General features: G+C 43.5%; 1 protein-coding gene across 7 annotated transcripts in view; it reads left to right on the top strand.

Moving 5' to 3' along the window:
* The window catches only part of CPEB1 (cytoplasmic polyadenylation element binding protein 1), a 67,304-nt gene that overhangs the window by 45,656 nt on the left and 9,448 nt on the right, over nucleotides 1-12,200 (top strand). For all 7 annotated transcript variants that reach the window (XM_064480629.1, XM_064480627.1, XM_064480625.1 and 4 more), the window contains 2 exons: nucleotides 8,886-9,112; nucleotides 10,840-11,092. In XM_064480629.1, coding sequence (XP_064336699.1) covers nucleotides 8,886-9,112; nucleotides 10,840-11,092 — 480 coding nt within the window. The remainder of the gene's footprint in view (nucleotides 1-8,885; nucleotides 9,113-10,839; nucleotides 11,093-12,200) is intronic.

Below are 12,200 nucleotides of genomic sequence, written 5' to 3'. Positions count from 1 at the left end.
TGCTAAGTATGTCATATGATTTTAATGCCTGCACAGTCCTGTGAAATGGATATTACTATTGTTCCTATCTGAAAGACAAGGGAATAATGCTCACGGGGGTCATCAAGTGCCAAAAGTGACACGACTACCAGAATTTGAACCCAGATCTCTTTGGTTCCAAATCTCTTCTGCTTTCTGTTACCTTTGTGTTCCTGTGGGCAGAACCCTAACATTCTGGGCAGGAGTATTTATGTTAAGGTATCTCTGATACAACTACAGGGCTGTTCAGCCAGAGGGTGATCTTGCTGAGGTCCCCCAAGGCCAGGGCACTGGATGGACAGTTCCGACTCCCTCTTCACACTGAGTCTCAGCTCATCATCCGTGCCATCCGACGGGTTTGTCTTCCTGGCTTCCCCCTGGTGACTCTTCTGCATGCAGCATTACTCAGCAGGAAGTAGGGTAACTGAGAATCTACTTTGGGAGACCTGGAAACAAGGACTCCTAATGAATACCTTGTACAGAAGCCCAGTGGGCAGACCAAATGCTTAGTCTAAGGATGCCAGAGGACATGTCCTGTTTCCTCCCACTCTCCTTTAGAAGTCCCTTTGGGATTAACCTGTTCACCCTCTCTGGTTTCTGCACTAACTACTGACCAGTGAATGGCACGCTCCCTGTGCCTTGCACTTGCAGGCTCCCCACAGGTCTGCAGGCTGAATCAGCCTGGAATGAGAGAGGAGGGTCTTCAGCATTTTGCTCCTGCTGCTGCTCTGCTTCCAAACAGCCTTTCTGAGGCAGCATTCAGAATAGGGGTGAGTTCCTCCTCTGTAGAACATGAACTTCCTGGGCCTAGCCAAGTTCTCCTGCAAATCTGCCTTGATTGTCCAGCTCTGCACTAATGTATTCCCAGTGTGTAGCACAGTTCCTGGCTCCTGTTTTTTTTTCTTTTTAAATAAGTGTTTATTGGATGAATGATAACTGTTGAGTTAATTCCAGGTAATTTTGAACTGTACAGTTCAGATAAGGTCTCTCCCACCTTTCTGTCTCCTACTTGCGCTGATGGTCTGGACGGACAGATTCTTAAGATCAGTATTGCTGAGCCCCCACAGCTTTTAGGGCATGATGATGCCTTTACTGAAAGTTTTTGTCATACGCTGGAGCGTGAATTCTGTCATGGAGTCAGGTAGTCTACTGAGGAATAGCTTTTAGTGTAGGGAGGAGGGAGGTCCTGTGAAGCAGTGTGACAATGGGGTACCTTGTAGGTGAGAAAGAAGTTGAGGTGGTTGGGTGCAGAGGCAGAGTGTGTGCTGACCTTACATGGAACTTGGGTATGTCGTTTCTTCAGGTAATGAAACTTGTCCAAAAATCGAGACTGGGGAGAAAGGCTGTGTTGGGTACCACCTTGGACCTGTGGGATGCAGAGTTGGTAGAGGGAGTTCAGACTCACAAGATCACCACCTGAGTTGGGGTGTGGTGTAGAGTTGCAGAGTTGAAGTCTTAGGGAAAGCATTCTGTTCATACCTGGAATGAGTGCTGCATCCCCCTTCCTCCTTCTATGCCTGCAGATAGATTTTGAGCAGGCAACCTAGAACCAAGGGTTGGGAATAGGGAAGATGGGTTCCAGGTGTGCAGCCTTGTATCTCAGGCTAAAAATAATGGCTCCTGGTCTGGGTTTTTCCCACGACCACTCCTGTTAGACAGCCGGCATCTGGCTATGATGTTTTGGGCCTGGTCTCCCCCTGAGCTGAGCTCAAGCTCAGTGTCTTGCAGTGCAGGCATCCAGTGCCAAGCTCCAGCTGCCATTGCTGCCGCCGCCATCAGACCCGGGCTGCCTTTGTACTCTTGGGGAAGGCTTCAGAAAATTCGAACAGTGACTCAGCTGTAAAACCCACAGGAGCTGGCACAGAAGGGTGAAAGTGGAGAAAGTTAACAATCCGTCTAAAAATATTATTGCTGATTTGGTCTCTTGTACCCTCTGAGGTAGCGCTAATGAGCTGGAACCCTCTGCCAGGTCCTCTCCTCCCCATGACTTCCCTTAGAGCTGTTGGTAGCTGATGCGGATTCTTGCCAGCATGTGAGTGGGAATGGGTGCCTCTGCTCCAGGAAGAGCACACTGTTTTTCTTAGTGACTCTTGGAAGATAAGGATTTACTATACATTTGGCCACCAGGGCTGCACCCTGTAAACCTCAGGCTTTCTATGATCCCTGAGTTGTAGAGGATCTATCAGGATACAAGCAGAGCAGAGGTCAGGGCCTTGGCCACCACTGAAAAGTGACTATGAGGCTTCTGTCCCACACTGCCCAGCCCCGTAGGCCATCTAGGTTAATTCCTGACATCTGACCGTGATGAAGTTTTGTGCTGTATGATGTGGCATGGAGTTTGAGATCAGTCACATAAGGGACCCTTCACTTCCACTGAACTTCAGGTTATATGGCTTGAAGAAAATGCCTTTCCAAATAGATATACTTCCTACTTCAAGTTAGGAAGAAGGGATTGCTCCTTCCATCCTGATTCCCAGCTGGTGGGACTCAATGCTGTTTACTCAGCAACCTTGCAATGGGGGAATTATAGTCTCATGGACTGAGCTAGGAGCAAGACAGGTTCCATGTCTTGAAATGAGGTCCCACCTTCCCTGGAAGCCCAGTGTCTGTGCTGCTTTCCTCACTTTGATTTGTAGGTACTCAAAGAACTACCCGGCCAGGTCCTTGGCGACGTTGGGTTATAGAGGGACAGTTAGGTCACTGTAGGGCATCTGACCATCTGAGTGACCATTTCCAGAAACTTGGCTCCTTCTGTGAGTTAAGGAAAATATCAAACCACTCAAAAAACTGTAAGCTTCTTGATAATTATTTTCTTGTCTTCCCTGTATCTTCTATCAAACGCTTGTATTCTTGGCTCCTTTCAATTTGATATTTGCAGGAAACTGATGCATGGAGATGCTGACGTGACTCAGGTCTGTTAATTCTGGTACAGCCCGATCTTAACATCTTTGCCTGATGCCATTGCCCCTTTCTGGGCCGTCAGTCCAAGCTGTTTCCCCTGTTTTCCTATGTGGTTGGTATAGTGTTCAGTTGGTGCTCTTCCCTGCTCCGTGTACTTCAGTGTAGACGTGTATTTCAATGGTTACGAGGAGCCCAACAGATTCTGGGGAGGATTGGTCAGGGGAAGATGACTCTCTTCACCTTGTATCTATATATATTTAGTTGTCTTTGAAGAAAGTATTTGAAACTAGTAGAAGGGGTATTGCCACAAATTTGATGTGAAGTAACTGTACTTTCAACTTCTGTTTTGGTGATAAGCTGGGTCAGGGTGAACTAAGGTGTTTTTTCTTGTAATTCTGAATTGCATCTGAGCAGCATTGTGTTCTTAAATTGAATAACCGTGATAGAAAGGGTATAGCCCCAACGAGCATACTGACTCCTAAGGATATGATAGTCCCTTTCTTTCAGTACTGTTCAGCAAGCATTGATCACCTGCTTTCCTCCAGGTGTTGAACTAATTACTCCTGGAGTGGGGTGGTAAGAATGGTTGGTGTGCATGATTGAGAAGGCAGAACTTTGTATACATGTGTGCCTGCAAATATCTATCCAAATGTTTTTGAGGCTTTTAAAAGCTTATTTAAGTGGAGGGAGGGTATAGCTCAGTGGTAGAGTGTGTGCTTAACATGCGCAGGGTCCTAGGTTCAATTCTCAGTACCTCCATTAAAAATAATAAATAAATAAATAAATAAATAAATAAATAAATAAATAAATAAATAAATAAATAAAGTTAATTACCTCCTCCCCCACAAAAGAAACGAAAATAAAAACCACATCACGTTAAAACATAATAAAAAAAACTTCTTTAAAAGATTATTTCTCTTATAAGCAGAGATTCCAAAGGTACTCAGTTACCGTCTTTTCCCTGGGGATTCTAGTCTTTATTAGTTGTGCTTGATTTCCCGTTTTCTGATCAGATCAGTTGCCTTGAAAAAGGCGAAGGAAGTCAAATGGGAACTGACTAGTTTTCCTTTCGGTCATTAAAAAAATTTTGTAAATAATTTCAGATTTACAGAAGTTATAAATATAAAATAAAAATTATACAAAGAATGTTTGTATTCCCTTTCTCCAGATTCTCCTGTTGTTTGACCTTTACCTCATTTGCTTTATCATTTGCCCATTCTCTCTCTATATATGCATGTATATATAATTTCTGAACCAGTAAGAATAGAGTGTTCTTACATACATCCATATACAGCAAAAGTTATAAACTTCAGTCAACTTAAAATTGAAATAATATTCTCGTTAAACTACTGTTCATAGTCCAGTTTTGTCCAGCGACTCAGTAGTGTTCTTAACAGCATTTTCTCTTCCTTGTTTCTTAGCATGTATCTGCCCCAAGCAGTACACTTGAGCTCTCTTTGTTTTTGCTCAGTAATGAGCTTCCAGAGTTCTTGTCCTGAGTGTTTTTCGGTGGGTGTTCAGCTTGTTTCTGGCCATCAGTTTTCCTGAAACTTATCACAATCCAAGCCAATCTTTTTTTATATATTCTTTATTTGTTCCTGGTTAGGTCTCTTTCCCTCTTTCCTTTCCCCCAACACCCCCTCCCTACCACGGGGGGGTTTTTTAGAGATCAAATTCTTTGGGAAATGTCCTATATAGCTACCTTGCTTCTTTTTTCCTCCTGGGTATTAGCTGCCATTGTGCTGTAAGACCTATATTTAAATAACCTACAGTTTTTTTTTTTAAGTCAAGGGAAATAATTACATATGAAAGGTTTTTTAGATGTGGTAAGGGGAACTGATTAGAAGCTTGAAGTAGCAAGCCTCAGGTTTTTCTAGATTAGTGCTTCTCAAACTTTAATGTGCACACACATCTCCTGGGGATCTTGTTAAAATGCAGGTTCTGATTCAGTAGGTCTGGAGTCAGGCCCAAGATACATTTTTAATGAATTCCTGCAGTGGCAAGGTCCTAGAGAAACTTTAAGACCTGGGTGATTTAGATCCTAAGGTACTGATTCTGGAATCTGAGCTAGCTTGAGTACTTGGTGGTCTTAAAAGAATTTGAGAATAAGAGAGGTGTCAAGAATATGAAGACAAGAAGATGTAAAGTCCTCATTGAAAAAAAAAGTGACTAATGAATGTTGCATTACAGAAGATAAAGCAACCTTTAATGGAAAAGAATATGAAAACGAATATATGTATATATATGCATGACTGGGACATTGTTCTGTACACCAGAAACTGACACACTGTAACTCACTATAGTTTAGTTTTTAAAAAGGAAGAGAAAAAAAAGATAAAGCTTGGAATCAGAAAGAATTGGGTTCTACTCTATCCCTCACTAGCTGATAAACACACTACAAACGCTTGCCCTTTGAGCCTTGGTTTCCTTTTGTTAGGACGGGGTAATAATACCCACTTCTTAAGATTCATTGAAGTTTACCTAAAGTGTGCCTAACAGTATCTGGCATATACTAGATGTGCAGTAAATGGAAGCTGCTGTTAGTGAGTGGTAGGAGTCTGACTGAACCTGGTCCAGATTGTAGAACAGATGATTAGCTGTGAACTCTGAGCACTTAAGGAAGTGGAGTTTGTTGGTGGCTATTGTGGGTTGTCATGCCACTTTCTTTTTAGACAGGTTTATTATCAGAGTAGAGGAGTGTTACAGACAGAATTTCAGTGTTACAGACAGACACAGGAATTTGACAAAGCCTCAAGATATCTTTGTGGGCATGGCAAAAAAAAGATTGTAGGTTTAGTTGAGGTAGATGGATTTGTGGCTGTTGGAACAGATGTATCAACACAGTAGTGAACATAGATTGAGGTGAATGAGAAGAGTGATCTACACGGGCACCCTCCTGTATTTGACTCCTTCAAATACATTTTTTTTTAACCTTGGGTGAGGACATAGTTAGGATTTATCATCCTTGATGCCCCCAGACAGGAGCCCCTTGGGCCAGCTGTCATACAGCTTGAGCATTTTCCTGCATCCTGCTTTATGCTGTTTCCCTTGATAACTCTTGGAGCGCTCTACTGTGCTGCCCTTTTCTAGGATCAACAAACGTCCTTTATCTTATTTGTCCCTGGTGAGTGCCCCCTCCAACTTCTGCCTCCACTGAAGGGTTTTTCTTCAGGATGCTATTTTGTCAGATGGAGGCTGCATGTTCTCCCAAGCCTCATCTACCTCAGGGTCATTCTTTTTGTTCTTCCTTAACAATTTTCAAGTCTTTTCCCTTTTCTGAGGATTTCAATATCTGTGTTTTGTTTGTTTTAACCCAAGGCCCACTTGTCACTGTGGGTACCTTGAATGTCCATATGGATGACCTGTCTGGTATTGTAGACTGTACACAGTCCACCTCAGTCACCTCTGGGTGCACACCCTGGACCATGCAGTCCTCGCACGCACTGTCCGCCCTCCTCCTCCGTCCTGTCTGCCCCTTCAGTCCTCTGGTAGCTGTCAGCACATGGCCACTGCTGATCTTCCACTCACTTCGAGTCTATTGACTCCCTTCTGTCTTTCACTTTAATACATGACCTGTTTTCATCTCCTCTTTCGCTGGTACCATCAACTCTGTTGACTTATTTCCTTCTTCGCACCCTCTTTGGAAAAAACCCACAGCCCTGTATGGATCCAGTGTCTATCCTGGTTCCTGACACTGCTGAAGAGAGTCACCCAAGTCTGAGAATACTGTCTCTCAGCTGGGCTCTGGGTACCAGTGCAGTCTTCCCTTGTTTCCCCGGTCAGCCTCCTTGGCTGGCCCCACAACAGCTGTCCAGTGTCTCCCACTTACCTTCACGATAAAATTTAAACACCCTGACTTGGTTTTCAGAGGTCTTTATGATTTGGTTGTTACTTCATCATTCACCACCCTAAACATTTTTGTGTAAAATGTGAAGAAAAATGAGGCCCTCTAGGGCAGTGGTACCACTTTTAAGACTAATACATATGATCTGTTAGTTTTCACAGTGCTTTTTTTTGCCACATTTTGCAGCACCTGGAGGAGGAGCCTGGAATAAATCTTCACACCTCCTGCTCTCTCAGGGCGTGAGTTCCAGGGGCTTTGACTTTGTGTCTCATTGAGGCAGGGGTTTGTCAGGAATATCTGAGAAATTTTTCAGGGATTATTTCCTACGGGTGTCAGAATTCAAGCATTGAGAGACAGTTTTGGCATAAGTTAAGTGCTTGTGCTTAGGGAAACTGCTTTGAAAGACCTAGTTAAAAGAATGTTTCCTTAAAAAATAAAGTAAAAAACTAAGTAATAAAACTTGCTGAATATGGTACAACATCCACCTCCTCAACACACATACTCATTAGACTGGCTAGAATTTAAAAGATCTGCTATATTGAGTATTGGCCAGCACACGTGGAGGAACTGAAACTCATCAGTGCTGGTGGGAATATAAAATGGTACGTCTACTTGGGAGAACAGGATAGTTTCTTTAAAAATTAAGGACAAATAAACACAGTAAAATAAATAATCACATTCACACCATCCCCTGCTTTCAAAAAAAGAAAAAAAGAGTTCAGAGCACCCCTACCTTATCTTGATCTGAGAGGGACGTCATTGGCCAAAGGAGAGCGGGCTGGTCTGATCTTGCACGTAAGCTGTGTCATGAATGGCACACCTGAAAACAGGCTTTCACTTTGATTTCATTCTTGGAGAGGTTTATTCCTGTCTCCTGAGACTCACCACAGCCCTAGGCAGACATGCAGACTGACTTGGACCCTGAGAGGAAACCAGCTCTGGTGGCCTATGTTCCACTCAGTTACTAGTGAGTAATTGTGATGTGTAGCCAGTCACAGCCACCGTTTATTGAACACTTTCACACATGAACACATTATTTTGGTTTCATCTCTCAGCCCTTTTGAGGTGGGTGTTTTCCCCTTTCTGCAGATGGAAAAAAAAATCAGATTAATAAGGCTTCTTACCTAGCCTTGGTGCTACCGTAGCTCCGTGGCCAAAGCCCTCTTACACCGCTTCCTCATGGATAAAAGCGTGTTTTGCTTTGCTTTGAATTCCTTATTTTCCCAAGGCCAGTGTGGTAAAATGCTGCTCTTTTCTGCTGTCCACTTTACCTCCCTTATCTTTCCTGGCCTCTGCTTCACTCTTTTTTGATGTTTAATATTTAAATATTTATTGTGTGCTGGGCAGTGCTATGCTGAGCACTTTCTTTCTGCTGTCTTAGTTACTGAACCCTCCTGACCGTGTTATGAAGTAGTTGGTATTCCATTCAAGATGCCGTGAGAAAATGGAGACTGAAGAAAGCTTCCCTGAGCACACAGCCATGTAAAGGTGGTGTCAGACCCAGGGTTTCATCCCAAGTTTGTCTTAAGCCAGAGCAGGTTTAACCACAACGTCATTCTGCTTCCATCCTAAATGTTAGGACCCTAAAGTCCAGGGATGCAAAGAAAAGAATCTGAATTTGCTTGACTTATAGACTTCTAGGGGTGGCGTGAGATTCTGTATTTTAGCTACCTAGTGCTAGAAAGGTGGGAGTTCCAACAAAGCTGTTGACAGTCAGTAAGAGGGAGTAAGTTTGGGCTTCCTAATTGTGCTGAAGACATCTCCTATGGCAACATGGGCATGTGTTTTCAGACATTAATAGTAGCTGTGACCAGGGTGGCAGAGTTTCCCAAATGCACTGACCCTTAAGCCTGGGTAGCAGAGAGCAGGAGTTTTGCTGCTACTGGTAGAACTCTGGTCTTCAGAAAGCCATCCTGTACCTGCTTCTAATGGGCTCTGGGTGGTCAGTATCAGTACTGGATGTATACCTGCTTATTATACTTTTAACTGTGGTTCTGTCATGCTTTCAGTGGTCATGCTTTGGTGTATTTTGTTGGGTGGCTTTGGGCAAAAAGGGAAGGGCTCTTGGCTGGAAAGAAAACCAAGAGGTCATGAGACTTGCTTTTTTCCCCCCTCTTCCTAGTACTGAGCATGCTCCACAACCCACTGGGCAATGTCCTGGGGAAGCCTCCCTTGAGCTTCCTGCCTCTGGACCCCCTTGGATCTGACTTGGTGGACAAGTTTCCAGCACCCTCAGTTAGAGGATCCCGCCTGGACACCCGGCCCATCTTGGACTCCCGTTCTAGCAGCCCCTCTGACTCAGACACCAGTGGCTTCAGCTCTGGATCAGATCATCTCTCAGATTTGATTGTATGTGACTTATTGAGGAATGGGGGGTGGGGAGGGCAAGCGAGCTTGAGGTGGGATGCATATCCACTAGAATGCTGACAGGGGGTGGAATGATGGGAGGGGTGGAGGCCATTGTGGACACGTATAGAACTTTCCATCCTCAACAGAGTAGAGGATGCCTTGTATACCCGTTCAGCAGTACATTTCAGGACCTGAGCTGAGGACTCTACGGGTTACTCCAAGAGCTGCTGGGAACCAGTTAATTTCAAAAGTAAATGCAAGTCCTGGCAGTGTTCTGTTTCTTGACTTACAGGGGTGTTTTCTTTAGCCTTTAAACAATACCATTTATGTACCTTTACATGTGATATCTCAAAATTTCTAAGTGATGATTTTATAAATCACATGTTAGTAATCAGCAGGGCTAGGATTTTAATCCAGATCTGACTGACTCTAGCTCCTACATTCTTTTCACTGACCCATGCCAGCTCTGAGACCATGATGAATCTATAAAATACTGCCTCAGAGTTAATTTATGCATCTGTTTCTCCGTATCTACAGCCATGCGTGATGTGTGTGGCACTTATGCTAAATGCAGTTGGCAAATGGATTAGAATAGATGAGGAATGGGGGTAGTAGGAGGAAATACATAGGGATGGCAGTGAGAATAATCCTAAACTAAAATACAGTTTCAGATGGCTTCTGAGCCTGAGCTGACTGTTGAGTGAGTAGAATGGCTTATTTTCCTGCCCTCTTCTCTTCCACGTCCAAGATTGGCAACATTGGTTGTTGCCATGTCCCATTCATAGCATGACCTCTTAGGACTCACCTTGCGTCCCCTCAACCTGTCCTGAAATATGAAAGCTGGCATTGGTGTCCCCACTACGCACTGGTTTTGTGTTCAGACTTCAGGCTGTGTTTCCAAGAGGGTAACCACAAGTAGGTCCCTTTGATTCTCTGGGCTGCAGTTTATTCCCCTGTTAAATGGGGTTAGATGAGGTGCTTCTAATTCTGTTTATGTTACTTTAGATGGGGCTCAGTCTTGGAAATTTACCTCATAACCAGCTTTAATATTTTTGAATTTCATTAAAAGAACTGTCTCAGATACCCCACCCCAAAGTTAATTGATGAAGGGGATATGGACCAACAACTCACAGAAAAGGAAATAGAAGCAGTATTTGAACTTAGGAAATATTCTATTGAGTAATTATTTTAGTTTATTTTTTGATGAAGTAGTATCATTTTTACTCAGATTAGTAGAATTTAAAGCCTTGACACAAGCTTGTAGTGAAACTCGTGTTCACATACATTTCTGATAGAACACAATCCTCATAGAAAGCATTTTGGCATCCTGCGTCTAGGAATCTGACCAGAGAACACACAAAATATGAAGAAGCTACACCTTAAAGTTTTTATGTATAATCCTGAAAACTTGGAAAGTATCTAAATGTTTAAATAACAATAGGGGAATAGATCAGGAAGTGTAGCTTGTTCCCTAAATAGAGTATCACAAGTTAATTAAAAATGATTATAAAGACTGGCAATGTAGGGGGAAAAAACTGAATTGGAAAGAGAAGAATTTGTTTAAATTATGGTGTAAGAACAACTAATCTTAAAAATAAATAGGAAGAAAGTCTGAAAGAAAATATATCAAATGCTAAATGGTATTTTTCTTAGTTGTATAGTGTGATTATTACTTTTATAACAAAACTGTCCTTTAAAAACCTGTATCTTCCTTTTTCCTTCCCTAGTCAAGCCTCCGCATTTCCCCTCCCCTGCCCTTTTTGTCTCTTACTGGGGGTGGTCCCAGAGACCCTTTAAAGATGGGAGTTGGGTCCCGGATGGACCAAGAGCAAGCTGCTCTGGCTGCAGTCACTCCCTCCCCAACCAGTGCATCAAAGAGATGGCCAGGAGCTTCTGTGTGGCCATCCTGGGACCTCCTCGAAGCTCCTAAAGACCCCTTCAGCATAGAGAGAGAAGCCAGGCTGCACAGGCAAGCTGCAGGTGAGTGTGGCTACGGGCATGTGGGGGGTCTGAGGCCTCATTCTCCGGACAGAGAGTAAGTGACCTCAGTTCACAGAAGGTGGACTGTCCAGAAGAGGACTTGATTGCATGGTGAAGTCTCTGCATCTGCAAAGAATGGTGTGCTCTGAGGAGTGAGCGCTAATGGGGACAAACTCGGGAACTTGTGAGGCTGAGCAGAGAGGAGAAGGAGATAATCTGGTACCCAGGGTCATGCCCAGTAGGGGCTGGAACCATCTCTCACTTGTGCTCTTTCATGGAGATTGTGCACTGTTGTTGCTTTTGATTCTTTTCACGGTGGAGGTCTTAAAGAGAAGCCTTGGAAACTGTACCTAGAATTTTGTCTCCCTCCTCCCTTTTCTAATTCAAAGACACATCAAGCACAACCCCAGGGCTTTCTGATTGGTGTACACAGGGTGCATTGGGGGTCTATTGTCAGCATCCAAGGTACAGGTGTCCCAACTCTACTGGTCTCTCAGGAATCCTTAGGTTCTGTCATTTAAATTATCTTAACTACATGTTAAATCTACTCTTCATCTTATACCAGTACTTGGAAGCAGATGAGCTATGTAAGTCACTGTTTACTAGTGCTTCAGGGAGGTGCTCACTGACCACTATTCTGAAGTTCTAGAGTTGATGACTGAATGAATGTTCAGGTTATCCATTGCATTTGTTTCCACAGGCTTTAGTATGTCTGTCTTCCTACTCACAGAACTAGACCAGATCTCAGTGTCCCCTAGTAGTGTTGCTGTCCTGTTCACTTAATGGCTTTGGCAACCTGTCTTTGTACTTTCTCTAGTGCCATTGTTTTCCTATAAAATGACATTACCATGCTTTTGGATGAGGCCATTATATCGACTTCTTTTTTTGTTTGCAAAATATTGCTGATGATGCCTAATTTCTTGCTGTAGCAACACATTGGATCCATGCCTTTTAGAGAATGGCCTTCCATGTCATTGTCCTGAATGAAAATGATGGTTCATTTCATTGGCTGTCTGCTCTAGAGCTGAAGGAGGAGAGTAAATAGGCAAGGACTAGCCAGTCCCCACTAAGGTCAGTTTCTGATCTGAAGGGGACAGACTGAGTGGGG

Source organism: Camelus dromedarius, chromosome 29 (genome assembly GCF_036321535.1).
Source record: "Camelus dromedarius isolate mCamDro1 chromosome 29, mCamDro1.pat, whole genome shotgun sequence".
Taxonomy (NCBI): domain Eukaryota; kingdom Metazoa; phylum Chordata; class Mammalia; order Artiodactyla; family Camelidae; genus Camelus; species Camelus dromedarius.
The sequence above is the reverse complement of the archived record's forward strand: the minus strand, read 5'-3'. Positions and strand labels throughout refer to the sequence as shown.